The sequence below is a fragment of the Stegastes partitus genome, unplaced genomic scaffold (genome assembly GCF_000690725.1).
Source record: "Stegastes partitus isolate 25-593 unplaced genomic scaffold, Stegastes_partitus-1.0.2 Scaffold323, whole genome shotgun sequence".
NCBI lineage: Eukaryota > Metazoa > Chordata > Actinopteri > Pomacentridae > Stegastes > Stegastes partitus.
The window spans coordinates 204319-230996 of record NW_007578054.1 but is presented as its reverse complement, the minus strand read 5'-3'; the positions used below and the strand labels follow the sequence as shown (position 1 = coordinate 230996).

General features: G+C 39.0%; 2 protein-coding genes across 5 annotated transcripts; one reads left to right on the top strand and one right to left on the bottom strand.

Moving 5' to 3' along the window:
• The first annotated feature begins 2119 nt into the window (after positions 1 to 2119).
• On the top strand, positions 2120 to 9886 carry LOC103358635 (glycerol-3-phosphate dehydrogenase [NAD(+)], cytoplasmic-like). The gene is given in 9 exon segments (XM_008283671.1): positions 2120 to 2137; positions 2139 to 2275; positions 3263 to 3440; positions 3658 to 3798; positions 3991 to 4129; positions 5135 to 5247; positions 6332 to 6568; positions 7482 to 7588; positions 7696 to 9886. Coding segments are annotated over 9 exon segments (1167 nt in total). The 3' UTR covers positions 7793 to 9886.
• A 366-nt stretch (positions 9887 to 10252) lies between these two features.
• g6pd (glucose-6-phosphate dehydrogenase) lies at positions 10253 to 24233 on the bottom strand. Of its 4 annotated transcripts, XM_008283667.1 has the most exons (14): positions 24080 to 24233; positions 20710 to 20775; positions 20161 to 20282; positions 17573 to 17610; positions 17335 to 17443; positions 16064 to 16281; positions 14604 to 14762; positions 14004 to 14129; positions 13422 to 13515; positions 13107 to 13293; positions 12750 to 12985; positions 11699 to 11775; positions 11428 to 11520; positions 10253 to 11347 (listed from the first exon to the last, which is right to left on the bottom strand). In XM_008283667.1, exons 3-14 carry the CDS (start codon positions 20275 to 20277, stop codon positions 11257 to 11259), a joined length of 1545 nt encoding a protein of 514 aa, XP_008281889.1. In that variant the 5' UTR covers positions 20278 to 20282; positions 20710 to 20775; positions 24080 to 24233; the 3' UTR covers positions 10253 to 11256. The 4 variants fall into 4 exon arrangements, with proteins under 4 accessions (XP_008281889.1, XP_008281890.1, XP_008281888.1 ...); XM_008283668.1 differs by lacking the exon at positions 20710 to 20775 and having other exon boundaries at positions 24076 to 24233; XM_008283666.1 differs by lacking the exon at positions 20710 to 20775.
• Between the last annotated feature and the right edge of the window lie 2445 nt (positions 24234 to 26678).

The following is a 26678-nucleotide window of genomic DNA, read 5'->3' as shown; positions in this document are numbered from 1 at the left end:
TTCTAATATTTAGTCTTCATTTAAAACTTCTAAAATCCTCCACAATTGAGTTGAACAAAACTTTTAAAAACGCTTTTAACTACAAAAACCATCACAAAGTTCACAAAATGGGATTTAAATCAGGTTTTTTTCTAGAGTATAAGACTGTCTGAGTTTGAGCTACAGTAGACAGCAAATGTAGTTTACACAATAAATTTGGACTGTGTATAGAGTACGATTTTACTAAGTGCTGCAGTAGATTCCTTCCATTGCAGCCTTTACAACACTTACAGACAGGATTTCAGAGAATGTACAAAAAAATTCAGCAAAGGTATTTTATTAGGGATTATTGTGTTCTTTCAAAGGGCAGAGGATTGAGTCAATTCCCTGATCAGTGAAATTGCAAACTCATTCCAATTATAATACTCAAATATAATTAAGAATCCAGCTTCTACTTATTGTCAGTAAAATGTGCTTATTTTATACAAAGTATCAAAGTGGAAGACGAAGGGTCTGTTTGGGGTGAACAAAACATTATGGATAATTTCAGTGTAATCCACCACCACAAACTCAACAAAAATAAAGAGTTATCATCTTTCTGACAACATCAACAAACTGTGACAATGACTTTGCAATAGTAGAATTTATGGCAGAGCTGTTGACAGCATCAGACTGCACAAGTGCACCGAATAAAGTGATGGATGAGTGTGAATACACGTTACGTACAGTACAGACCAAAAGTTTGGACACACCTTCTCATTCAAAGAGTTTTTTTTATGCTGCTTCCTCACTGCCAACCAGTATGCCAGATTATGTTTGTTTTGCTGACGACACACAGTTTTACCTTCCAGTTACCCCCGACCACTTATATATTTACTGATGAGCCTTCCCAGCTGTCTTAACAACATCAGATGCTGGATGGCAGCTGCAGAGTTGCAAATATGCTTCTCATAGGGAACCTGTAGTTTTGTTGTGTTTTTCATGTATAGTTTTGTAGGGTTTAAGGTTTAAAATAGTCGGGTAAGTCTCTATAATCTAAATATTGTATAGTCCTAATCTTGCAATTAAATTCAGTTGGTTAAAATTGTATTTTATACCATTTTGTAGGGGTTTAACCTTAATATTTAATAAACCCAGATAAATTCAATCACAAATCCCACTGCAGGGTCAAACCTGTTTGATAAATTTGCAGTCTTATTTCTCTATTGGAAAGCACTTTGGCTTAATATGTTGTTTTGAAAGTTTTCAATACATAACTGATTAGATTTGACACAACCAGCTTAACAAGGGGGATACATTCTCGTGATTTAGGGGATGACATCTCCTCTTCCCACCCTAAAATCCCCTGTTGTAAATATTTATTAATTGTTGGTTCTGATGCACTAACTTGTAAGTTAATGTTGAAACTGCTCGTTCTTTGAATCACGTTGGGCATTTTTATGGAGCAATAAATCATATTTTATGAGACAATGAAATAACATAGAACATGGTCTGTATGGAAATGTTTAATCTGGGTAACTGTTAATTAAATGATGCAAATGTATGTCTCTTTTACGCAGTAGTTTTAATTTACATAGTATTTACCATGTCAAATTCCTTGTGTGTAGGAGCTCACCTAGCAATAAAAGCTTCCTGTATTCTGTAAAGATAAGATAAGCCTTTATCTATGCTACAGCTGGGAAATGTACAGAGGTGATGATGCAAAAAAAAAAAATGTTGGGACATCAGTAGAATTTTTTTTTTTTTTTAATACAAGAAATACACACAAGTACTGTTGATATTTATTATATTTATAATAATGCACAGGGTTATTGTAAATACAGATATTGCACCACAGATTCTCTTATATGTCGAAAGTGAGATATTGTAGAGAGTTTGTTAAATGTGAAAAGTGTTCTTATTAGAATTGAATTCATTGATTTGCATTTTTTTCCCTATGTGTGGTCTACTGGGAGCAGAGCTGGTTGTAAACTCAGCAGGGGAGAAGAAGGGAAAACCTGAGTGAAGTGTGTTTATTAAATGTACTTTGCACATACAGAGAGGTTTATGGTGACGGAGGTTCACCCGGAGACTTTTGCCCTGGTTACTTTGAGCCTACTAACCTCTCCTCTGATCCATCAACGAGTCGCTCAGAGTTGCGATGGGCGGACCGGCGTCTCCCCCTCGGACAGGCCAATAAAATCAGAGTGCGTTGCATAACAGGACTGCAGTCGGTGCAGGTTCACCTCCACACAGCGGTTTACCTCCTCACAATGGCAGCTGCGAAGAAAGTCTGCATCGTGGGCTCTGGAAACTGGCAAGTTTTTGTCTTAATATCCTGAACCGTGTTCGCCTTCGTGCTTAACCCGCAGAGCAGCTACGTGGTTGCTAGCCAACCTAGCATCACAGGGTAACCAGCCGGCTAACTAGCAACGCTCTCCATAGTAACAGGGAAGTTTTAGCAGTAACTACCGGAGCTTCGTTAGCAGGACCACAGCTCAGTGTTAGTCCCGATTAGAGTCACATGCCGACAAAGTGGCTGAGTGTGCAGAAAACTCACCACATGTCAGTCACGATTACAGGGATTTTTGCGCTCTTGTAGTCAACACGTTAGCTCGGCTCAAACCAAACCTCCATTCAACAGCCCGATGTATTAAAGTTATCGCGTATACTTCCAAATCCAAAAGCGACAAAAACACAATTTCAAGCCATAAATATATGTTCAGAAGTCATCTGGAAATATCGGCGTGTAGCTTTAGTGTGTCAAACGGTCAGAATGTGTTTTATTATCCATTGTTAGACATACACACGAACTGACAGTGTTTTAGGACTGTAGCTGTCATTGAAAAGAAATTGAAAGTAAATTGCTATATGCCGAATTCATGTTCTCCCAAAAACAAATTGAAAAAAGTCTGGAAATTGTGTGAAAATCCATCGTAAAATGTGATATTGATTAAACTCATTGAAAATCGCCGGAATTCTCAATGGATTTTGGCGCGCACCACATGAAACCACAGTATGTAGGGTACAAAGGCACACACTGTACAGACTTATCTTGTGTGCAGGCTGCCAGGCCATCCTTCTTAGAAAACAGTAAACTGATCAAATTGATCACCCCAGCAGTCACATGAAGTCCTTATTTATAAGGCAAAATCACAAGATGTTCAGTCATTCACTTATCTGTTTTTCCACTATATTCATTTTAGGTTCATACCATATTCTGTATCGTTTCCACCCATTTGAGTGCAGTGTGGGTTTAACATGATTCCTATTGTAAGTTAAACTGTAACTGTTGACAACACAGGGGCTCTGCCATTGCCAAGATTGTGGGTGCCAATGCTGCTCGGAATCCCAAATTTGACAATACTGTCAAAATGTGGGTGTTTGAGGAGATGGTGAATGGGCGCAAACTCACTGAAATAATCAACGCCGATCATGAAAACGTGAAGTATCTTCCTGGACACAAGCTACCAGCAAATGTGGTAAGAAACAATATATTCTGATGTTCTTTGGTGGTCTCTGCTGCCTTGCATAGACATGTTGTGCCAGTATTTATTCTTAAGAGGTTTTTTGCAATACACTTGTAACATCAGTTTTCTCAATGCAGCAGGTCATTGCACCAACACTTACAATATCAAGCTTTACTGATGTTCTCCCTCTTACAACATCATCCTCACCCTCCTTCTCCCCCCCGGTCAGCTGGCGGTGCCGGACCTGGTGGAGGCGTCCAGCGATGCAGACATTCTGGTGTTTGTGATCCCACACCAGTTCGTTGGGAGAGTGTGTGACACAGTGAAGGGAAAGATAAAGAGCGACGCGCTGGGAATATCCCTCATCAAGGTTTGACTTTGCTCTTCTCGATGCATTGTGAATTTGTGTTTCAGAACTCTGGTGTGGTGCCACGGTTTTGTGCAGTCTGTGAGCGGGTTAAAGGTTGAAGCTTGCAGCAGCGTTGTTGTGCAACATATGCATAATCCAGGCACCTGATTACTGTGTCACAGTGTAAATATTCCACCTATTTCCTTCTTCCAGGGTGTTGACGAGGGGCCTGACGGGCTCAAACTCATCTCTGACGTGATCCAGGAGAAGCTCGGCATCACCATGAGCGTGCTGATGGGGGCCAACATTGCCAATGAGGTTGCAGATGAGAAGTTTTGCGAGACCACCATTGGTTAGTCTGATGACCGTGTTACTGCTGAATCATTTATGCACATTGCTCAATAGCTCAAGATCCACATAAAGCACGTTTTAGCCTTGAAACAGGAAGCGAGTTTGCTTCAGTTTAAGCTTTCTGTGACCTCAGCAAAGGATGAAAGTTTAATCTTTGGTTACCACATGGAAGTAACTGTTAGCATATCGTGGAACTAAAATAAATACAAACCTTTTTTTGACAGGGTTAATATGTGTTGCATCAGAGCAGATGCTGCATGTTCACCATCTTAAAGAGACCAAATTATGCTTCTTTAGTTTTCTCCCTGTGCTTTAGTGTGTTGTAGCTGTTTTGTGCATGTAATGCAAACTTGCAAACAGCATCTAAAGTTCACATCAAAGGAAGTTATTGTCTCCTACAGAAAACACTCCACACCTCCCTGAAATGCCAGGTTTGAAGTCCAGGCTTTTCCTCTGTTGCTTATCTGTGTCGCCATGTAATGCATTTCCATGAAGCCAAGTTTGGCCCTCAAACAAAGAATGAGGAGCTTCCAGACAGTCCACTATTACTTCATCATTAGAGCCTCTTCTGCTAGATGCTGAATTAATTACATAAAAATTCACCCCTGTACAATTGTCATAAACATGTAAATTAGCTATTACAACTAAAGGCTATAAACATGTTTATTGCTGCTGTGATCTTAGGCATTTTAACATGGTGGTTATGGGGATTGGCTCACTTTTATGTCCAGCCTCAAGTGGCCATTTGAGGAACTGCAATCTTTGGCTTCATTTTTCAGTAGCATACTAAAACCAAGCGTTTCAGAGAGTAAGAAGACAGGCTGCAGCAGTGTACAGTATTTTAAAAAATGATGCGTTTTTGAACATTAATTTATGTAATCTTTCTCTAGTAGCCGCCCCCAAAAAATAAAGTGATGAACCTGAAAATGTTCATAATATGGTATTTTTAAAGGCATCTGAGTGATACAGTTTGTAATGTTGACTCTTCTTTTTTTTCTGCTTCCAGGCTGTAAGAATAAAAACCACGGGGCTCTCCTGAAGGAACTCATGCAGACCAACAACTTCCGAGTTACTGTAGTGGAGGAGTACGACGTGGTGGAAATCTGCGGAGCCCTGAAGGTGAGAACTCCCAGAACCAAACACATGTGCAGGCAGCAAAAATGGGCTCCCACTGTGTTGTGTCACCAGTGTAAAAGTTGTATTTCTTTGTTAAGTCAGCCTTGAAACATGTAAACCCATTATAATGTGAGCTTAAGGCACTAAAGTCGGTCACACTGATGGAGGAATACAGACAGATCTCATTCACTGTACCAAGAAGCAACATCTGTGTTTGTACAATGAGCAGAAGTCGGCCAAAATGAAACCATTTTGTTACTTTACTCCAGACATATGTCAGATATTGTATGCTCATGAAAGTGATGCCTCACATACACAACATTAAATTTAATGTCCTAAGAAGAAAGCAGAAATCACAGAAAGTGACAGTGTCGTAATGTTGCCATTCAGATGAACATTTACAGATTTACACTGAGCACTGAGTAGTGAAGTGATTTAAAAATCACAACATTTTAATTCATTTTCCAAGATCTGTATACATACTTTGAGCTATAACACTTTTTTTTCTCTATTAATTATCAAAATAATTTTAATAATTAATCATTCTTCAGGCAAAAACGCCCAGACAGTGTCATATACCAGCTTCTCAAATGTGAAGATTTGCATCTTTTCTCTGTTCTCTGTGGGTGTTATTCAGACATCACATTGGGTTCTGCATTTTTTTCCCACAATTTTTATTTATTTATTTTAAGATTTTTTTTTAGACTAAACCATTTGTCACATAAAAGATGAAACAGTGAAATTAATGGTAGGTTGCAGCCCTTAATCAAACACAGAACACCCAGTACTGAAACTGTGTTTTTCTGTTTTTCTGCATGAATGTGGCTCAGTTGCTGTAATAACTCGGTGAATGGCTGCTGAGACTGAGTGATGTTTAGGAGAAAGCTCTCTGTGATTCAGTCATTTTCATCCAATATGCTGATCTACACAAGAACAGCTCATTTTAAAAAATGGGTGTGTGGGAGGGGGGGGTAAAAGGAAATTTTCACCTCAAACAATCTTTGGCAGATGATGATGATGGTAGTTGGTTCTTTCGTTCACTGATTTTATGTCTGTATCTTACACTTTTCCTGCATCCTTCCTTCAGAATATTGTTGCGGTCGGGGCAGGTTTCTGTGACGGTCTGGGCTTCGGGGACAACACAAAGGCAGCAGTGATCCGGCTGGGCCTGATGGAGATGATCGCCTTCGCCCGCATTTTCTGCACTGCTGGGCCCGTGTCCTCTGCAACCTTCCTGGAGAGCTGCGGCGTGGCTGACCTCATCACCACCTGTTACGGTGGCCGCAACCGAAAAGTAGCCGAAGCTTTTGTTAAAACGGGCAAGGTGAGAGCTCCAAATGTTCTTGCAAACATTCTCTTTGAGATCAATATTTTTAAGAGAAAGAAGAGCCCCGTATGTATATATGTAGCCACAGTGTTCCCTTTTCAATACAGTAACCTGGACAAAAAAATGCCAACATTTTTTTAGAGCATCATCTGTTTATTAGAAAAATAATTACACCCTGATTCAAACAAACTGTAGAAGGCATACATATTTTAGTTACAGTATTTCATAAAACTTAAGTAAAATCGTGTTTTTTTGGCCAACCTAAGGACGGCCGTTGTGTGACAAATGATTTAACTGCAGCCTATAAAATGTGTGCAACAGCTGATGCATTTGAGTCGTGCATTGTTTTATGTGTATAGATGCACACAGCTCTCCAGGGGACCATCATATGGATCCTGCTGTTGTTACTTAATAAACTATTAACAGCTGGAGGCAACAAACTGAACTTCAGTTGCTGTTAATGTTTTGTTAAAACCTGGTTTACAGTAACTATTAGCAAGACTCGATAATCTGACGTTAAAGTCTGTCTTCATCGCAGTAGTGAAGTTTTATGTTTATGAATATAGCTGTAGATATAGATGTAAAATTGTAGAGCAAAATAAATGAGAATGGTGATTTTTTTTTTTTTTTTTTTTTGGCAGCAGACTGTCTATTTTGCTTCTTCTGATGTTAGGTAACCAACATTTGTGCTAAAATGGGGGGGGACTCTAAAATCATTTCACAAAACTCGATGTACGTTGCTTGTGCGTGCCTATCCATTAATGTGACAGCATGCAGTTCAGACTTGGAAATTTTATGAGCAACAACTGAGTAAGATGACTGTTTAAAACCACTTGGTGACAAACTGAACGTGCAGACCTTCTCTCCTCTTCAATTTAAGCATCCTCTGCATGTTCCTTGTTTTGTTCAGTCCATCGAGGATCTGGAGAAAGAGATGCTGAACGGTCAGAAGCTGCAGGGTCCAGCAACAGCGGCTGAGGTCTATCTCATCCTCAAGCACAAAAACCTGATTGACAAGTAAGTTGGGCAGCAGCACAGCACACAGACTCATATCACTTTTTCTATTTGGCTTAAAGAAAAAAAGGCATCAGCAGTTCTTCACTGACGCTGCCTCCTTCCTGCAGGTTCCCACTGTTCAATGCAGTATATCAGATCTGCTTCCAGGGCCATCCAGTCACAGAGTTCATAAGCTGCTTGCAAAATCATCCAGAGCACATGTAAAGAAGAAAAAAAAACACTGAGTGCCTTCTTAACAGAGAACATGACCCCTTTTATGTCACCTGCCAGAAAGAGTTGGAGGGTGACACGTCACTCCACGGCTGTCATGCGACTGAACAGCTCCAGCCAGCAAAATCATGTTCAGGTTGCATAACGTGTTTTTAAGTTCGAGCACTTTGTCCTTAACATTCAGTTGCTGACATCTTTTTTTTTTGTTTTTTTCTAAAGTGCGGTCTTTTATTTCCAGACATGTACTAAAACTTGTAGGATAATTGTTGAGTTTTCTTTCCCTCTGATGGTCGGATAGCTCTTTTAGCCTGAGATGCATGCGTTTTTTAAAAAGCCATGTGAAATCAGTATGCATGGTGTCAGTTTTTAAATCCCAATGCTAATATAGAAATTCCGACTTCACAAGATATCACACTTATTTGAATTCAAACTTCAGAAGACGCGACAGTGACTGCAATTCAGTGACTAACATTTGTACAATGTTTATATGATACTACACAATGCATTCAGATTTCTACAAGTTCCAACCACTCAGGGCAAAGAGTTATTGACAGCCTTCTGAAGAGGGATTTATCCTTATCGAAAATTCATGTTGCCGTCCAGTGAACGCCTGTCCATCACCGCACATTATTTAATTATAGATGTAATACCTCACTTCGTCATGTCTTTGTATGCTTTAAGTGTCTTACATAATTCACAAGAACATTTCCTGCCTTGTACTGTATATGAACATGCTGTCGATCGCACAGTGAGTGTTTTTAACAAAGAAAGCTAACGTGCCTTAAAATGCATGGTTGTTAAGTCTTGTTTTTGTGTTTAGGGTTTCTTTTCGCAGTCAAATCAAAGACTCAAAGGATAAATTCTGGTTCATTTCAACTTTGTGAGTACCAGTAAACCCAGTACTGTGGCTCTATGTCAACTTTGTACTCACCACCTCTATCATAGATATTTTGGAGACATGAGGAGTTACACAAAATACAGATTTATTTGCCCACCAGATGAAGACTAAAGGTGTAATCCTGGCATTTCTCACACACATTTCACATGGTATTCTCCTCCCCTCCCACTATCTATTGTTACCATTTTTAAAATCCCCTTTAGTACAAACAGCAACCTTCAAACCGTAAGCTACACCTGAAAATGCAAAGTGTTGCTCAAGATTTGATTGTGCTAGAATGCAAATATACAACAAAAAGTTTCCCCTTGACATGTTTTTGCAGACATCATCTGCATACTGGATTTAGTGCCAAGCAGCACAGTTGATTTGTAAAAATAAAAACAACCTAGAAGGTTTTTTTTTCCACCCCCTTATGAATGCTAATGAGGTGCAGCCAGGCCATTCTACAGCACTGTGGAGATAGATTTTTGCCGTGTGACACTACAAAGCAACATGTCAAGGGGATTTGTGTAATTATGTGAAAATTACGTTTTTTTTTTTTGTTTTTTTTTTTAAAGCTACAAGGAGCTCACACCAGTCGCCCCAATATATGCGGCCTCGATTCCCAGATATCTGGAACAAAGGTGGAGAGTGTGAAGTTATTTTGACCCATGGAGCCACAATAGCTGGTGATACTAATCCAATGCACTTTGTCAAATTTGTAAATATCTTCTCACAAGTCATAAGCTTTACTTATGTTCGTACACAGGCCTTGCTCTGTAAATGGGAACAAAATGGCTCGGACCAACCCACACATTATTATTCCAGTGTTTCCTATGCATGTTCGTAGTGGAAAAGGAGGGGGAGGGAAGATGTGGGACAGTGCAAGAGGGGTGGTAAACCTGGCACTTGTTATCTCACTAAATATCAAAATTCTGGGCCGCTGCTATAGCTCATTTGGTTGAGCTGGCAACCAATGTATAGGGGCTATAAAAGGGGCAGCGGCTATTTCACCTTTAGGGATTTTTATAAATCCCTAAAGGTGAAATATTGCAGGTTGAAATAAACCAGAATTCTCCTTTAACATACCGTCCATCGATTACGCCATTTGTTAACGTGATCCTGCCTGAACCAGTTTTCCCTCAGTTACATCTAATGCATTGGAAATGATCCCAATATTTGTTTGTGAATAAATTAATTCAGGTGTCAAATGGCTCGACTCATTTTTGACTCTGTCGCAACAATCCTTGTTATACTACCCAGCAGTGAAGCTGGAATCATGGTAGAAAGTAACACTGTCTTGATTTAGTTTTAGGGCTCATAGTTTGCCTAGAACTGTGACATTTTTAATATGAAAAATATGTAACTTATATCTTAAACACAATTGTTGAAAACTTATTTTTCTACAGTACTCTCTTAACACAGTCCTAAAGATTTCCATTGTGTTTTTACACCTCCAGTAGCTCTATGGAACCGTTTTATCTCGTGCATCTAAGCAGCAGCAAGTCAAGGCCAGTGAGCCATCTAAGAGTCACTTCAGTTCTTTGAAACAACCATCAGTACCACAAAACAAGGAATACATTAACAGAGAAGCAAAGCTAGTTTATTACAAGTAGTGGAAATGTAGCTAGCTTTACAAGAGTGTGCAGTTAACAGCAGTATACAGTACACCGTAGCAGACATTCACTGTTGACCTGTGGCAGACACCACTGCTGTCTGGGTATTTTTGAAATATGGAATCAAAGTCAGCAACTTAAATAAATCTGGAAAAAATGTAAACAAAAGGGAATGAAGCTCAGAGGGAGGCTACTAAACAAGACACAGCTTGTTTTGTTTGTCCAGAAGGACGATTTAAGACTATTGCAGTATAAATTCTTTTCAGAGAAACTGTCACCATTTGCTAAAGTCTATTCATATTAAACAACCCTTGGTCCCAGGCAGAGGAGGCAAAAAAAAGAGAAGTTGTAAAAAGAAAGATGCAGTCAAAGCATGACAGTATTACAATCACAATGCTTAAGAGTGACAGCTGGCGGACAATCGATCCTGTTCCTCGTCTCTGCAGCGTTCGGTTAGCATCTTTGGTTTACATCCTGTGATCATGACTCAGCGGAGTGTTTCGTTTTCTGCTGTTCTTGTTGCTCGGTTATTCCGTTTACAATCCTGACCAAATAAGACCAAATAATGGGGACAGGGATCTGGAGCCAGTTCATCAGACGACTGCTTTGCTCACAGATATTTTTTTCTAATGGACTTGGTCCCACTCTGTAAATTCAAACTTAAGAAGCTGCCGTGAACTTATGAAAATTAACACTACTACTGTGGTATAAGACCACAGTAACATTGTTATTTCATAATTTATATAATAATTTCAATTTAAATGTTTGATGAACAGGCTCCAGGTAATAATTTCTTTACCTGAGATTTTCTTTTGAAACAGCTTCTACTTATCTGCTCGATGGATCCACTTAGTGGAAACACCTCCTCCCTCAAAGACACCTCAGTATTGGAACATGACTGCTCCCCTACCCTGCTGCACTCCTTCTACTGTCCTACCTCTACTCCTCCCTCATCTCATCACAATTCAAAGTCTGTGAGGGTTGACCCATTTGTAAGTGCCTTTGTAGCGAAATCCAGCTCTCTTCGAAAGGTCGTCTGCTTCTGTGGGGCCACGGCTGAAAGGGAAAGAGACACAATCAGCACTGGGAGGAAAATCTCTCATCCTGTTGGGGGCAGAGGGAACAACAATTCCTACCTTCCATATCTGTAAGCAATAGGCTTCGGCTTCTCTTTGTCGATCTGATGAAGGAGAGGGGTGAAGATCCTCCATGCTTCCCTTAGTTCATCACTGCAGACACCAACAATTCAACATAAAGAATGTCAGGTAAAATATAAAAGGGTCCAAGGTGTTACAACTCTGCTTCTGCCATGCTGCAGCAGAGAAAAGATGCACTACGGCGCCATCTAGTGTCTGCTGGTTTAACAGACATAACATGAGAGGACTGTGGTGGGAAATGAAGACTGACCTGCGAACAAAGTGCATCTGACTTCCACAGAAGACATCCAGGATAAGACGTTCGTAAGCGTCTGGGAGCTTCACATCCTGAAAACACAAAGAGTTTTACATCACTAAACAAGGTACATAAGAACATGTGAGAAACATCGCTTTGTAAGAATCCTGTTATTTTAACTACTAGTTTTATTTCAGGTTTAAAAAAATAAATTAATAAAAAATTAAAGAAGATTAAAAACACTTTCTGCTGAGTAAAAAATGGCAAATATTTGCAGGCTCCAGCTCCTCAGATGTAAGTATTATTACTTATCTTTGTCTTTTATGATAAGACATTACAAATCTTTGACATTTCATAGGTCAAACTATAAACTACTATGAAAATACTGAGTAGACTGTAGTTGTCATTTTGTTCCAGTATTATCTTTAGCTCCAAAGCAGTTTGTAACTTAAACATTATAAATGTAATTCAATTCAGTATTACTGATACAACGCTAATTCACAAGTCATCAGTAACAAAAACAAACTCTTCAACTAGAAACATTCACATCCATTCATGAGTTAAAGAGCATCATAAAGAATACAGTAAAAGAGGAATGTCTCTGTCCTTGAATAGCTGTCGATCTGTTTAATTGTACATTATTCATTTGCATATCATGCATCTGTTTTACGTTCGTTTTTTGACTCTGTATGGCTGCTACCTTGGCCAGGTCTCCCTTGTAAAAGAGGTTTCTAATCTCAATGGGACTTCCTGGCTAAATAAAGGTCAAATTAAATGAAAATAAATAAATAAATAAATCATCTCAAGGCACTTCATAGTAAATATTTAATATATTAAATTAAAGAGAAAAACCCTACAAAACTGAACAAGCACTTTGGTAACAGTGAGAGGGAAAAAAAAACTCCATTTTAACAGGAATAAATATCCAGCAGATCCAAGCTCCGCTCAGGGAGGGCTGCCGTCTGCCTCAGTTAGTTGGGGTTAGGGTACGGATATAGGAAAAAAAGGTATAGCGGAGAGAAACAGAGCAATAAGCAGTGCAGCACGAGTAAATCAATGAACCTGCCTTGTATCTGCTCTTGTAGGTGAGGTCCAGCTCTGTTTCTTCAGGGCTGAAGTAAACACCAGGTTTCTTGCTCATCATCTTGGCGTAGACGGCCTCATTGGGCTGCACACGCACCACCAGCTCATTCCTCTGACACTGATTTCCAAAAATGTCTCCCGGCACATCTGTGAACTGCAGCCGCACCTCAGCTTTCCTCTCATTCAGAGCTTTTCCACAGCGCAGGATGAAAGGAACACCTGAGGAGGGACATTTTTTGTCCATTTTTAATGCATGATGTAAGAGCACAGGTGGATGTGATTTTTAAGATAGCAGTTTTTTTCTTTTATTATTATTTTTTAAAGAAATAAGGATCTTTACCATCCCAGCGTTCATTGTGCACATAGAGCACAGCTGTGGCGAAAGTGGCCTGAGTTGATCCTTTAGGTACTGTGGAGTCATCAAGATAACCCAGTTTGGCGTCTCCCTCACCCTCTGGATCCCCCACATACTGACCCAACACCACATCTGACATGGACACTGGAGCGATACACTTCAGCACCTTCACCTGCAGGAGGGACAATATAAAGAAGCAGTCATGGTTTTTTTTTTTCATGTGTTAAAATACTGAATGTCGCCGTATCTGTCATGGTGGAGGTGTTTCAGAGTGTTTCAGCAGGAGTGAAGATTTTGCACCTTTTCATCCCTGACATCATCAGAGCTGGTGGAAGCTGGTTTCTCCATGGCAACCAGGCAGAGCATCTGGAGTAAGTGGTTCTGCATGACATCTCTGATAATGACGAAGGGAACAGGCAGTCACACAAAAGACAGAGCAGACTGTGAGGGCTTAATCGCATTCATTAAAATTAAAACCAATCCTGGGTTTTCACATGGCTTCTAAAATCCACCCATGTCTATACTAATTCTATTTGCACTGAGCTGCAAATAATTTTGTACAAATGAAAAGGCAACACATTATTGAACCAGAAAATATTTGCTAAGCAGGTGGTTTCAAGATCTTGTTTTTTTTTTTTCTCAGCTCATTTTTTATGAGTTAAAAAACAAAACAAAACATGAAACTATAACATTAACCCTCTGAACTTTAAACTGTTTCTGGGCGTTTCTTTTTGCTTCTGTCGCATTTTTACTCATTTCTGTTTTTTCTGGCTCTAATAAATGTTGATAAAGATATCATTCCTTTAAACCTGCTTGTGGGTTTTATGGCTCAGAGGTTTAAATTGCAAAGACAAACTTTAAGGATCTGTGTTTGCTTCTCACCGGATGATGCCAAAATCATCAAAGTATCCTCCTCTTCCCTGAGTGCCAAACGGTTCTTTAAAAGTGAGAACAACACAGGCCACACTGTCCCTGTTCCAGATGGGCCCGAAGATTCGGTTTCCAAACCTGCAATGAATATCACATAATTGTTCTCTGCTCTGCATCACACACACGTTGCAGCAGAACAGCTGTTCATGACAACTTGCATAAACATTTATCTTCAGTTTAGTTCTTGGCTAAAAGCCGGTTTCTATTTTTATTGTTTCCTATTCACAGGGGGCTTCTCTAAACCACAAACCCTATGAAACTGAAGTGCTGCATATTTTAAATTACCTTAAATCAAGAACAGATTATTGTTTGAGCATGAAATTAAAAAAGAAAAAGCTCTCCTTCCACAGGAATGATTCACAGATATGCTTACAATATGGATGCTTTGAGTTTCATTATGATGTCGTATATAATTGGTTATTCATTCAGATCAATTAGACATCTGTTTTTCCTCTAACTGTTGTAAACTGGAGGAAAGCTAACTGTATTCTAATTTACAGCATTTTACTGTCATCTATTTGACAATCAGAATGTTGGGGGTGATTTTCCTACCTGAGCACCATGAGGTTCTGCACCATTTCTTTGCCCAGATAGTGATCTATACGATAGATCTGTTCTTCAGTGAAGAGTGAAGAGAGGTGAGTGGACAACTCTTCAGAACTTTGCAGGTCATGTCCAAACGGCTTCTCTACAATCACTCTGGTCCAGCCCCTGAACAACAAAGAAGAAAATGAACAGATTAAGTCTTATTTATTTTGCTACAGTGGTCACATTTTAATCACGTCACCACTATCGCACACCAGATTAACCTGTGTTCCCATTTGAATTCTGATACAGCTGCAAGCATTTTTGCACTCCTTTGGATTGACTTGCGCATTAAAAAAATAAAAAGCAGCTGTTGAGAACCACACGTCTTTTCAATTACACACACTTATAAAGAAATAGATTGGGGCAAAGTGATTTTTTTCTTATGTGCCCCACATTTGGATACATGCAGCACTTCCAAAGATCATCATTATCAGTTCATCTATTTAAAACCTCGTCAAACACACTGTGGGAGAATCTTAATTTTTGATGGTGATGAGGTACATTCCATAACTACAACCAAAATCAAATGGCAAAAAAATAGAATAGGAATACAAAGAGTAACAATAAGAGCAATTAAAAAATCAAAAACAATGATAGTTACAATTGGTAAGATTGTAACAGCATGAAACAATGACATTATCTCAACAATACAGTAATGAGGTCGCCTTTAGGCTTTTTTAAAAATAATTATTCCAAATAATACAGGCACAGTAACAAAAAACAACATTTTCTAAGTCCGTATGAATTTTTGATGCAGCTAAAGTTGCAAACAGACACTCAAATACACACCTCTGAACTATGACTGCAACTATTTCATTATTGATTTTTCTGCAGACTATCTAAGACTAGATTTAGTTGCTTATACAGTTAAGTGATTATTTAGTCAGTCCCTTTGCAGAGCACAATGTAACAGCTTCAAATGCCCTCCTTTGTCTAAAAACCAAAGATACTGATTTGCAATAGCAAAGCAATGCAGAAAATCCTGACAGTTAAGAAGCTGGAAACTGATCATGTGTCTTCTTTCTTCACTATTTATGCTTTAAAAATTACTGAAATGATGAATGGTACAGAATATAGCTCTGTCAATCAAGTAATCAATTTACAGACTAATATTTTCAGGGCTACTCAACTATAGCACTAGTGCTGTTGCTCATAGAATTGTTTCATGTGATATAAAATCTATGATCGTACTTAAGAATTTCTATCTATGCTTAAAGTTAAAGATAAAGCTTCAGGGGTTTTAGCACACTGTACAGCCAAACAACACATCAGAGACTTCACTGGAGCTTTAAAACATGCTGCTGCCTGCCAACATGATTATTATCTATGTGTTTATAGTCACTGAGACACAGCAGGAAACAGAGAGAAAAACAAAACACTCAGTGTGACACGCCAGCGTTTAGAGAGAGAAGTGTGGGACTGACTTTGTGCTCATGCAGTGGTGCTTGATGTTCTTGGTCACATCGTGGTAGACGGTGGGTGGCAGGGCCAGGTAGAAGAGGCGGTTTGCCTCGGGTCCTCCAGGAAGTGAATGGATGTGTGTGTTGAGTTTGGAGAAGGAAGCCTCATCTGCGTATTTCCCACTAATGTACGTGTTCCTGCTGAAGAAGGCCGACAACCGCTCTGCTTCTGTATCTGTCACCTGAGGCAAAGAGTGCAAAATGTAAGGATTGTAACTAATTAAAGCTGGAAAATAAAGAAAAAAATGGCTTCTTCTTGAGGTACCAGGAGTAATTGTTACAAACATACTGCATTGTGTTTGTTATGTACTTTCCTGGAAATGCCAACCTTTTATTAAATTTCCAAAGGCAAACTATTTTAAAGGTCATTTTCCGTTGTGGACCAAGAAGGAGTGTATACAACATAATTTTATTTCCAAACCATCCTCTTGCCAACCAGCACAAGAGGACAAACTACGAATCCTACTTAAGGCTAAAAGGTTCATGGAGAACCTAAGACTTCAATCACATCCCATCCTTCTGCATGAAAGTTATAAGTGAACAGAGCTTGGCACAACAGCAGCATCCACATATTCGTGTGAGGCCAGATTTTCAACTCACCACTAAAACTTAGCTCTGCAGCAGACTGGATGTTAAAAACATGTTGCATTTGCACTCCCACACATAACACCCTGCTCTGACCAAGTTGTCTCAGGCTCAGGGCTCACAATGACAGTGAGTTCACTTTGGTTCAAGTGTTTTGTACAGTAGTGTAGGTTGCATTGTGCTTTTACTGTGCTTCATAAATCTTAAACATGACAGCAGTACATTACCAGCTGGCATGTAGCAACCAACGCCCCCACAGAAATATGATAGTTGCTGACTGATTTGTATAGTCAAACAGATTTGGGAACCCTTGTATTACAACATACAGTATCTTGACATATTAGCGCCACCTGCTGATGTAGATCCACTTGCCTCTTTGTAGAGAATTGGACAGAATAGAAATAACTGATAAAATGTATGAAAAGTGATCTGTGGTGATGAATTAGTTCTATATTTTTATTTTGAGCAGAAAAAGACAAAGTTTAAACTGGGGTTATTTGCACTAGTCTTTTTTTTTTTCCTTTCTTTTTTTTTTTTTAATATGTGGTGGATGTAATTTCATTGTTTTTTACTATCTACACAATTTTTCATCAATTATAGACAGTCTGCTAGATATCTTAAAAAGCTGCATCTCTAAGGTCCAGTTTTACCTTCAGGTATGGCAAACAAGCAGACCGGATGGCATCAACTGTCAGCTCAGAGCGAGCAAAGCCCACAAAATACGTCTGCTCCGGGAGGAGGCCGTCTCTGAACAACCACCTGGGAGAGAACACAGGAACATTCCACTCATTATAGCCAACTTCTGAAGCTCTGGACCAGATAAGAGCAGAGTCTTTCATCCGCATCGCTATGCTATATGTCATCACTATGCTATTGAAGTTCACTCACCAGAGAGTTGGGTAGATCTTCTTCTTGGCCAGGTCCCCCTATAGATGCAAACACAAAGTCAGAAATATGACCTTCCCTTTAAAATACATGTAAAGTTCACAATCATTAAGTGATGATGCTTTGTTTTGTGCTTCTTATTTAGCCTGCTACTTTTAGAGTGGTAGTTGTTTCCACGACAGTTTCAAGATAATTCAGTTCACAACGTATTGCAACAGGTAAGAAGGTTGTTTCAGCTCAAGTAGGAAGGCTGTGTAATCCCGCTGGAAACAAATGCCAACCACAGAGAAACAAAGCCTGCCCTGCTGCTAACTGACATCATCTCGAAGAACCTGCTGTGGCTTAACAGCACTGTTATACTCTGTTTCACAAGTCAACACTGCCTATTGGGTAAAGGCCTTATATGGCAGTGCCTTGTAATCTCTGTCAAACCCAGCATTAAATCATGGATGACCTGAAATATCAACAAAAGCATAACTTGTGTCATATACTAGAAGATTATAAGTCAACTTAATTAAAAAGTCATTCCCTTAACAGTATCCTGCAGGTCTAACTCACAATCTGCTGAGCTGAGCTGCTGTTGCTTTAAAACACTCCCAGTCCTCAGCTGGGAATGCCTCAACTTGTAACCCTGCTGCTTTGTTTAAGGTTGTGTGTCTAAAATAGATGTGCAGATGATAAGAACTGAGCAAAAAACTACTGATGCAGTTCAGCTAAGATGCGAGAAAAAAAAAAGGGATTGACTGATTACCGGTCTGCCCGATTTTGGTTCCAATATTCAGCATTTTTCAAATAATCTGTATTATGTTTTTTTTAACCGACTCCCGATAAAATAATCAGTCCTGAAAAAAAACTTATCGGTGGGTCCTACTAAGAGACAACTAAATAGATTTATTTAGCAAACAGCAATGAAAAATCTCATTTGATGCAACTGAGAATAAATAATGTGTTATTTTAAACGGTTTTGTTATTTGGGGTTACATTTACTCAAGTACATAGACATTTTTGTTTGTCAAATAGTCAGAAATAACACAAAAAGGCAGATTTCTGTCAATAAAGTCAACAGACTGATTGTCTTTACTGTGGACAGACCAGTCATGCTTACTGTTATGCGCAGTCAGCCCACAAAGGCCAATTCAGAGCAGAAACCCTAGCCGGCAGCACTCAGTCAGACTTTCCACATTATCATGCTGCTGAACTACAAGAACGACTGTATCAGTGGTGTTAAGTAAATGTTTGAATATGTAGTGTGACTGCATGTGATAAATATGAAAGGCCTATTTGAAAAAAAGCAGTTTGCAGTACACCCATTTAGCAGCAGCTACACACACACTCACAGAACAAGAACAACCAGAGTGAGGCTCCACACAGCCCTGCCTCTCCCTTCACTTGCCTGCATATCACACTGAAAGAAAAACGCTGACTGCTAGTGACACTGCAAAAAATCTGCAACAGCGCCACTCTCTTCTACAAAGAGCCAACAGTGCAGGAGAAAGAAGGACACAGCCAGTGAGTTACTGTAGCCTGGATAGATACTCAAAAACTTCACATCTGATAGTAACTGTAACCAAAATAATGTATTTAAAGATGACAAAATAAGAGCAAACAGTTCTTCTGTAGAATGATTTTGCTGAGTTTGGGTATTAGCACTCATACTTTCACATTCCATAGTACGTCTTATTTAAATGAAAGAAACAAGATAAGGAGAAGGAGACAAAACTAGACAGGCTGACGCAACAACAAAAAAGCAGAACGCAAAGAAAGGAGATGAACTGGAACAGTACGCAACAAAGAAACAAGGAAACAAACCTGAAAAGCTTAAGAATACCTGACATGGTTTTAGTTCCTGAACTCTACACCTAAACAGTATGAGGAAATACTATGCAGTGAAAACAGACATTGTTCGTTGCATTCTCTGGATGGATTTTAATTGGCTTATTTTATTGTAGCAGTCAAAGAAAGCCACTTTGTTTATGCTTAGGCGTGTGCAACAAAAAAAAAATCATTCTGAAAAACTTGAATATACTATGAAGAGACTTGGCCAGATTTCATTATTTTATTTTTATTTTTTTAATCAAATACTTGTAATGTAAATAAATGTATCGTTTGTTGTACTGCAGCCATGTTGTCAAACATCCAATTATAATTCTGTTAACTTTATAGTGCTTAATTATATCCTGTCCTGAAATGATAAGCAAAGAGGAACCTTGAGGTTTTCACTGTCTCAATTTGAGGTTTTTGAAACCTGACCAACTGGTGCTTGTTTGCAGAAGCTTGGTGAAATCAGTTTCAACATTTCCCAAATTACACCATGTGCAATTATTGCAGTATTTTCTTTTTCAATTTCAACACACTGTCTTTCGGCCAAGAATTCTTATATAAAGTGATCTACAGGGTAAATGTGCCAAAAATACTAATAAGGGGACAAAGAAATGAGCTACACAGTTCTAATCATGAAAGTTTAATTATTTTTTTAAATCATAGTACTACTTTGGGTGAGATTGCTTCAGACCATTAGTCCGTTCATTTTATTTCACAAGCGGGATTATCACCTCCTATTTCACGTATACAATTACTGACTGCACTCTCACCGATGCTCCCATGATGACGAAGACGTGAACGTCGGACTGATGGAACTCTTCATCTTCATGCAGCTCCTTCCTCAGCTCCCCAAACACTTCAGATCGAGAAAGGGGTATGCTGCTCATTTTGTCTAAAAAGCAGAGGAGCAGAAAGCCAAGTTAGAAGACGTTCCTACACGGTACACCAACCACCGAGATGACAGACACAAAACGCCACGTAACGTTTGCCACACATACACAAAAAACACGACACAGCATCCGGCTGGTGGACGCACTACCTTGCACACTACCACAAACAAATAAAAAATAAAGATGCCAAGTTGCTGGAAACAACAAATCATATAGTAGTTTTATCAATTAACTTTATATCTAAGCCTTTAAACTAGCACCAGTACTTCTTGGTACACTTGTGAACAGTTTTTCCAGGTAACTGACAAATACTTTGTTCCCAGCATCTTGGAGAACTTTTCACAGCTGTTCTGTGGATTTATGCTGCTTCTACATATAACCCCAGACTGACTCCGTGATGCTGAGATCACGACTCTGTTGGGGTCATACCGTCTGCTGAAGGGCTCCTTGTGGCTGAAGACAGTTCGTTATGACTCTGGCTGGGCCGTTGTTGCTCTGCTGAGTGAATTCAGTATTGATCAGACACTTCTCTAATGGTATTGTATAACGGGTAAGACACTAAACATTTCAAGTAGGGAAAGAAATTTTAAACAGTTTCCTTAATTGAAAGTCAGCCATATTAACAATGAATTATTAGCTTAAGTTAATGGAAAAACAGAAGACATATGTCCATGCTTGCTGGAAATTGGCTTTTATTTTAGGACTTAAAGTAAACATCAGGTTACACTGCAAATGAGCAGCAGTCTTTCACAGTAAATAACAGCAGTTTGATATCAAAATAGGCCTCATAAATGATCTGCAAGACACAGTAGTTTGTTCACTGTTAACGTGAGCCCAGCTGCTGGAACAGATAACCACATATACTGTCACTGCAACTTTATCACTCTAGGAAATCTGTTAGTATTTACTGCCACCTCTGAGCTACAATTATGTTTAGAGCCGAGCGTCGCAGATACACTTCAGTTAGAATGTTGTTTTATGCATGTAGTTGGAGTCCTGCTGCTCTTGAATGTCAAACCTGTGACAGTGTTGGCCTGAGCCTTAGGTATCTAACTGAAGTCCACAACTACAAGACACCGTTTTACAACTTGATGCTGCAGAGTTCATCAACACAACCACTAGCAGTTAGACAGCAGAGAGCTTTAAGGGCTATAAGGAAACACACCAGTAGCTCCATCTCATCAATCAGTAAGAGGATCCACTCATCCAGGTACTACAGCAAATCTATAAAGTATTACATGACAGTTAAAGCATATGTCCACAACCTTTTAGCTTGCCAGTTAATAGATTTTTAATTAGGTAAATTATTAACACCAATTAAACAAACAAAAATAAATCATTAACATTCCTAATCTCAACTGTCTAAAAACTTTAAATAGAACTGTATAACCTGACATGTGGTACAGTTAAAAGTAGTCTTCCTACTATTTAGGCCAGTCATTGATTTTAGTTCACTTCTGTGGTATGAATTAACTGACATCCTGTTAAAGGCCGAATTAGACTGTTGCCAGTGATTTACTGAAAAGAAAAGGTGAGAAGACAATTTGTGAGTACTTACTATGTCAATCAATAGTTTTAAAATATTTTCCCTATTTTACTTTTCTCCCTCAGCAGTAATTTCTTTGCAACAGACCCTAAAGGCCTGATTTATGAATGTCCCCTGAACAGTCGTTGTTAAAAGGCATCTTCTACGTGAAATCTGGGAATCATTGATGCAGGCTCTTTCTTGAGGTGCTGTTAATTGGTGATGTCTGAGGCTGGTACTCTACTGAACCTTACAGCAGAAGGAACTCTTTGCTAGGGTGGACCTCATGACAGCCAGTTTCATCCTGGTGTTACATGACTTGGGAAATGGCATAACATTTCTAAAATTATCTGGCCTGACTGACCTTCAGGTCTTAAAGTAATGATGTACTGTCATTTCTCTTTACTTAGTTATGAGGTAAATGCCAAAATATGGATTACTACAGCAGTTGAATTTGCTGTTTAATAACAACAGTGCAACACAAATGCTCACTTGTTGAATGAAAACCATTCCAGTTTAGGGTACTGCGAATATGGTGCTAAGTTTTTATCATGGCAATCACTGGCCACTTTGAGGAACCTATGTTAAGAACCATACTTTTACTTTGTTTCCACCTTTTCCACCTCATCAAATAGCTCACTTTTGTGTCATCTATTACTTATGATGTCTTCAGTGCTGTTCTAAAGGGGGGAAAAAAATACCAAAGGAAAACCCATACAACAACAACAAGGATGAGCAGGCATGTCCAGACTTTTGACTGATACCGTTCATGGCTCCTGGTGGTAGCACCCATAAGGCTGTAAAGAGACTAAAGCCCTCTCTTGGTTATAAACAAAAAAACATCTCGAAGCATGGTAAACACAAGTAAACATCCCAGTTATATTCTTTTATGTCAGTGTGAAACTGGTGTTGCATAGGTACAGATTAATTTGAGAAGTATGCACCGACTGAGAAAATTGAAAGGAGACTTTAAGATTATACATCTAAACAAATTTAAATGTAAGCGATTAGAAACAAGTAGTCTTTGTTATTTTTGAGGGGCAAAAATCCAAACATTCACAGATTTTAAGTCTGGCAAATTTAAGGACTGCAATGTTTGTTATATATAACTGCGAATACATTTTGCTTAGTGGAAAAGGCAACATCTGATTTCAATGTCATCTATCCTATTTTTTCAGCATTTCTGATATTTTTAAATAGACTAAATGTCAGAAAATTTACTCTACATACCGCACACGATTAATCAATTTAATGAATTAAATCCAAATTGATTCATTTAGACGTGTAATTAGTTGATTAATTGACTACTTGGCAGAAAATTAATGTGCAATAAATTCAACTTTCTATTTGTCATTTGGAATAATTTCTTGGGTCCAGCTTCTTAATTATGACGTTTAACGGTTTTGTTTTTTATCCTCAGATGAAGCAAGACTGGTAATATGGCATCTTTTACAGTTCAAGCAATTAAGAAAATAGAAGGCGAGCAGCACTCTCTCTAAAAACAAACCAAAAAAAAAGTAAGCTGTGATGAATGTTTGTAAAGGACAGAAAGAGCCAAAACTACAGCAATAGGTCCTTCATCTTGTCCTCTATTATTTGTCTTTCAAAGATAATGAACAGCATATCTGGAGAAAGGACAGGCATGAGATTACCCTCTTGACTCATTTCAGCTAAGCCAAATCAGGAAGCACCAGTTTTTTTTTAGTTATTTCATCACTGACTTCTTCATTTTCTGCTGGCTGCATTAACACTGACAAACACCAGTATGTAACAGCCAATGCATACACACACATGTCATCCCCGACATGAAAACAAGACTACACGTGGAGGTCAGATGGTCAACGCTGCTCCCAGAAATAGCCCAACACACTCCACGCACCGCAAACTGTAATGATATTAGTCAAATCCTCCACCAAATCCCGTATTTACAGGGCTAAACCTTTCTGCACAACGCCGTGATAAAGCTGGATGCATTCGGCCAGCATCTCAACATAACACGGGCTGACACCTTGTTGCTTCTTGGAAAGCTAGCAGCTAACATTTAGGATGGAAAAGCCCGGCTTATGCTGCGAATAAACTGAGCTACGAAGCCTTTTCCTCTCCCTGTCATCAGCAGCTAGCTTCGGTCGCTGTTATGACAACACGAGTCGACCTGAAACAAACCTAAACTTACAGCTAGCAAACGGCGCCTAGCTACCTCCGAGCTAACGCACAGCCCCGCGACAAGAGCCCGGTAAAGTCACACAAGTAAAGCCAACACGGCTGCTTACTCACTGGTCCGTTAAGGAGATGATAACCGGGCAGTGAAACTCTGAACACACCCGACGGCAGCTCGCAGCGTTTTTAAAGCAAACTCACGGCGACCACAGCCGAGCCCCGCCGCTGCGCACTATCGCGTCCTGCCTACTTCCCTGTTGAGGTGACAAAGCAGAATTGAGAGATTTTATTGGTTTGGGAGAAACTCACCAGCGCTCGGTCGAGATCCCATCACTGTCGGAGTCTGTGGCGTCACCGGATGATGGGCGGGGCTTAACTTTTACTACAAACAAAAACACATACAGGCCTTTAACCATCACTTCAGAGGACATCACATTCACTTACATTCATTTCCTGAAGACTTCACCCAACCATAACCACAACTACTTACTTGCCTAATCTGGAATTACACGAACATCTGGAGTTTATCTTAATTTAATTTAATCTACTCACTGTAACATTTAAAGAATCTGGAACTGTACACATTTGATCATACTTCCCTATGCACCCCGTATGTATTTGCTGAAACCTACATATGTTTACATACAACTGCACTTTGTATGTAATTTTTTTTTTTTTTGCACTTGTGTAAGTTTTTTGTACATGTTCAGCAGTGTGCAGCATCAGTTACATTGCCGTTTATATAGTTATCTAAAAGAATAAACAATCCCTCAGTTTTCATAGATGTACACATGATTTTTCTGCTACGTTTTTATATTTTACATTTGCACATCTCCTACAATACTTTAAAAACGTTGTCTGATTTCGTTAACGCACTGAAACGACTGCTGCTTCATTTTGTTGTACACTGTGCACATGATGATAAGGGAATTCTTTTCTAATCTGCATCTCCACTCAAAACTTGGCAACTGTCCCCACAATGTAACTGTATTTGTAGTGGCTATTTGTCAGAATCAACTGAAACAAAGAGCCACTGATGCATCATGGTGATGTGGTACACGCAGACAAAAAGAGTCTTTTGTCCCATCGAAATCTACACGTTTCGTGTTGGTTTATTTATCTAATGCAAGCATGCAAACAAAAGACCAAAGAATCACGGCTCCTATTACCTGGCTTGAAGGAAACCGCGGGCCCTCCCTGGTGCATGCTGGTCCTACACCTGCCTCGCTACTTATGCACCATTAAGTGCTCATACAGATACTCTGCACATGCAAGCAAATTCTAATTAAACAACAAAACTAACAAATAATTACAACAGTGACAGCTGACACATTGCTTTTGCTAAGTCAGTGAGGACCCTCATTAACAAAATTAATTCCCTTAACTCTTAACCTAACCTTAACCATCACAACTCAGTGACTAACCCTAATCTACATCTAACCGTAACCTTAAATCAAGTCTTCACCCTCAAATTGAACATCAGAGTTGTGAGAAACAGCCTAAATGTCCTCAGACCCTTTTCCTTACACCCTTCCGGGTCTAAATTTGTCCTCATATGGATAGTAAACACTTGCCACACCTCAGAGGACATTACATAGACTTACATTAATCTGGAGATTTAGCTTAACCATAACCACAACTATTTACTTGCCTAACTTTAATCCTTACCACAATCTCAACCTGGCCATGTCCTTAACTAAATCTACATCCTAAAATAAAACTTAGTTTTATGACATTTTTGTCCCTATAATGTAACTCTATTAACTGATTTATGTCCTCACAACATGAGTAATACAAGAACACACACACACACACACACAGTGCTCATAATGAAAACAGGACAGGGTGGAGTTTGTCTTTATTTTTATTCCACCCCCCCACAACAAAAAAAAAAAAAAAAAGCACCACCTTTAACGGCTGTGTTTGCATATATTCATTTCAAGCCTATTTAAAAGGACAGGTCTGGCAACATTTCAGTTATTATCAACAAATCCCATCAGCAGTGCACTGAGCGGTGTTAAGACCCAAATAAGCCCTTCATGAAAACAGCTCATTTGGCCGCCTGCCTGCTGAGGGTGTGTTGCTTTAGATACTGGTGACACATGAAATACAAACCAAAAAGTCCAGTTTGACCTTTGAGTTTTCAGATTTAAGGTGCAGATATATGTAAAACTGCTGAGTTAATTCTGAATAGGCAATAATTTGAGCATGATGACTGGCTGAATGTGGTTGGATTTGATGTGCTCCATGCTCCTCTGGTGATGCACAGATTCTAATCTTAAATCCCCAGATCCAGTCATGACCAGTGATTTCTGAGAAAGACTTTCGAGACTTGTGACTGACATCACTTGAGTGCAAAGGGAGCCTTTTAGTAAATAAACTGCTGTGACTAACATTCACTTACATCATTAATTAATAATTATAATAATAAATAATTAATAATTACAACATTATTGAATTTCCCTTCTGGGATGAATAAAGTATTTTTCATTTCATTTCATTTCATTTCATCACCACTGTCATGCATGACATTATGACACAAAAAGTGGCATAAAATTGATCCAAAGTGTTCATTCATGAAAAAAAAGAAGAAAAAAAAACCACACTAATAACATGTAGAAAATAATATCAATTAAAAAATAACTAGAGAAATACTTTAAGTCCTAAGAATTTTTGTTTGTAACAAGCATTTTCATTTCAAATGTTTATTTAATTA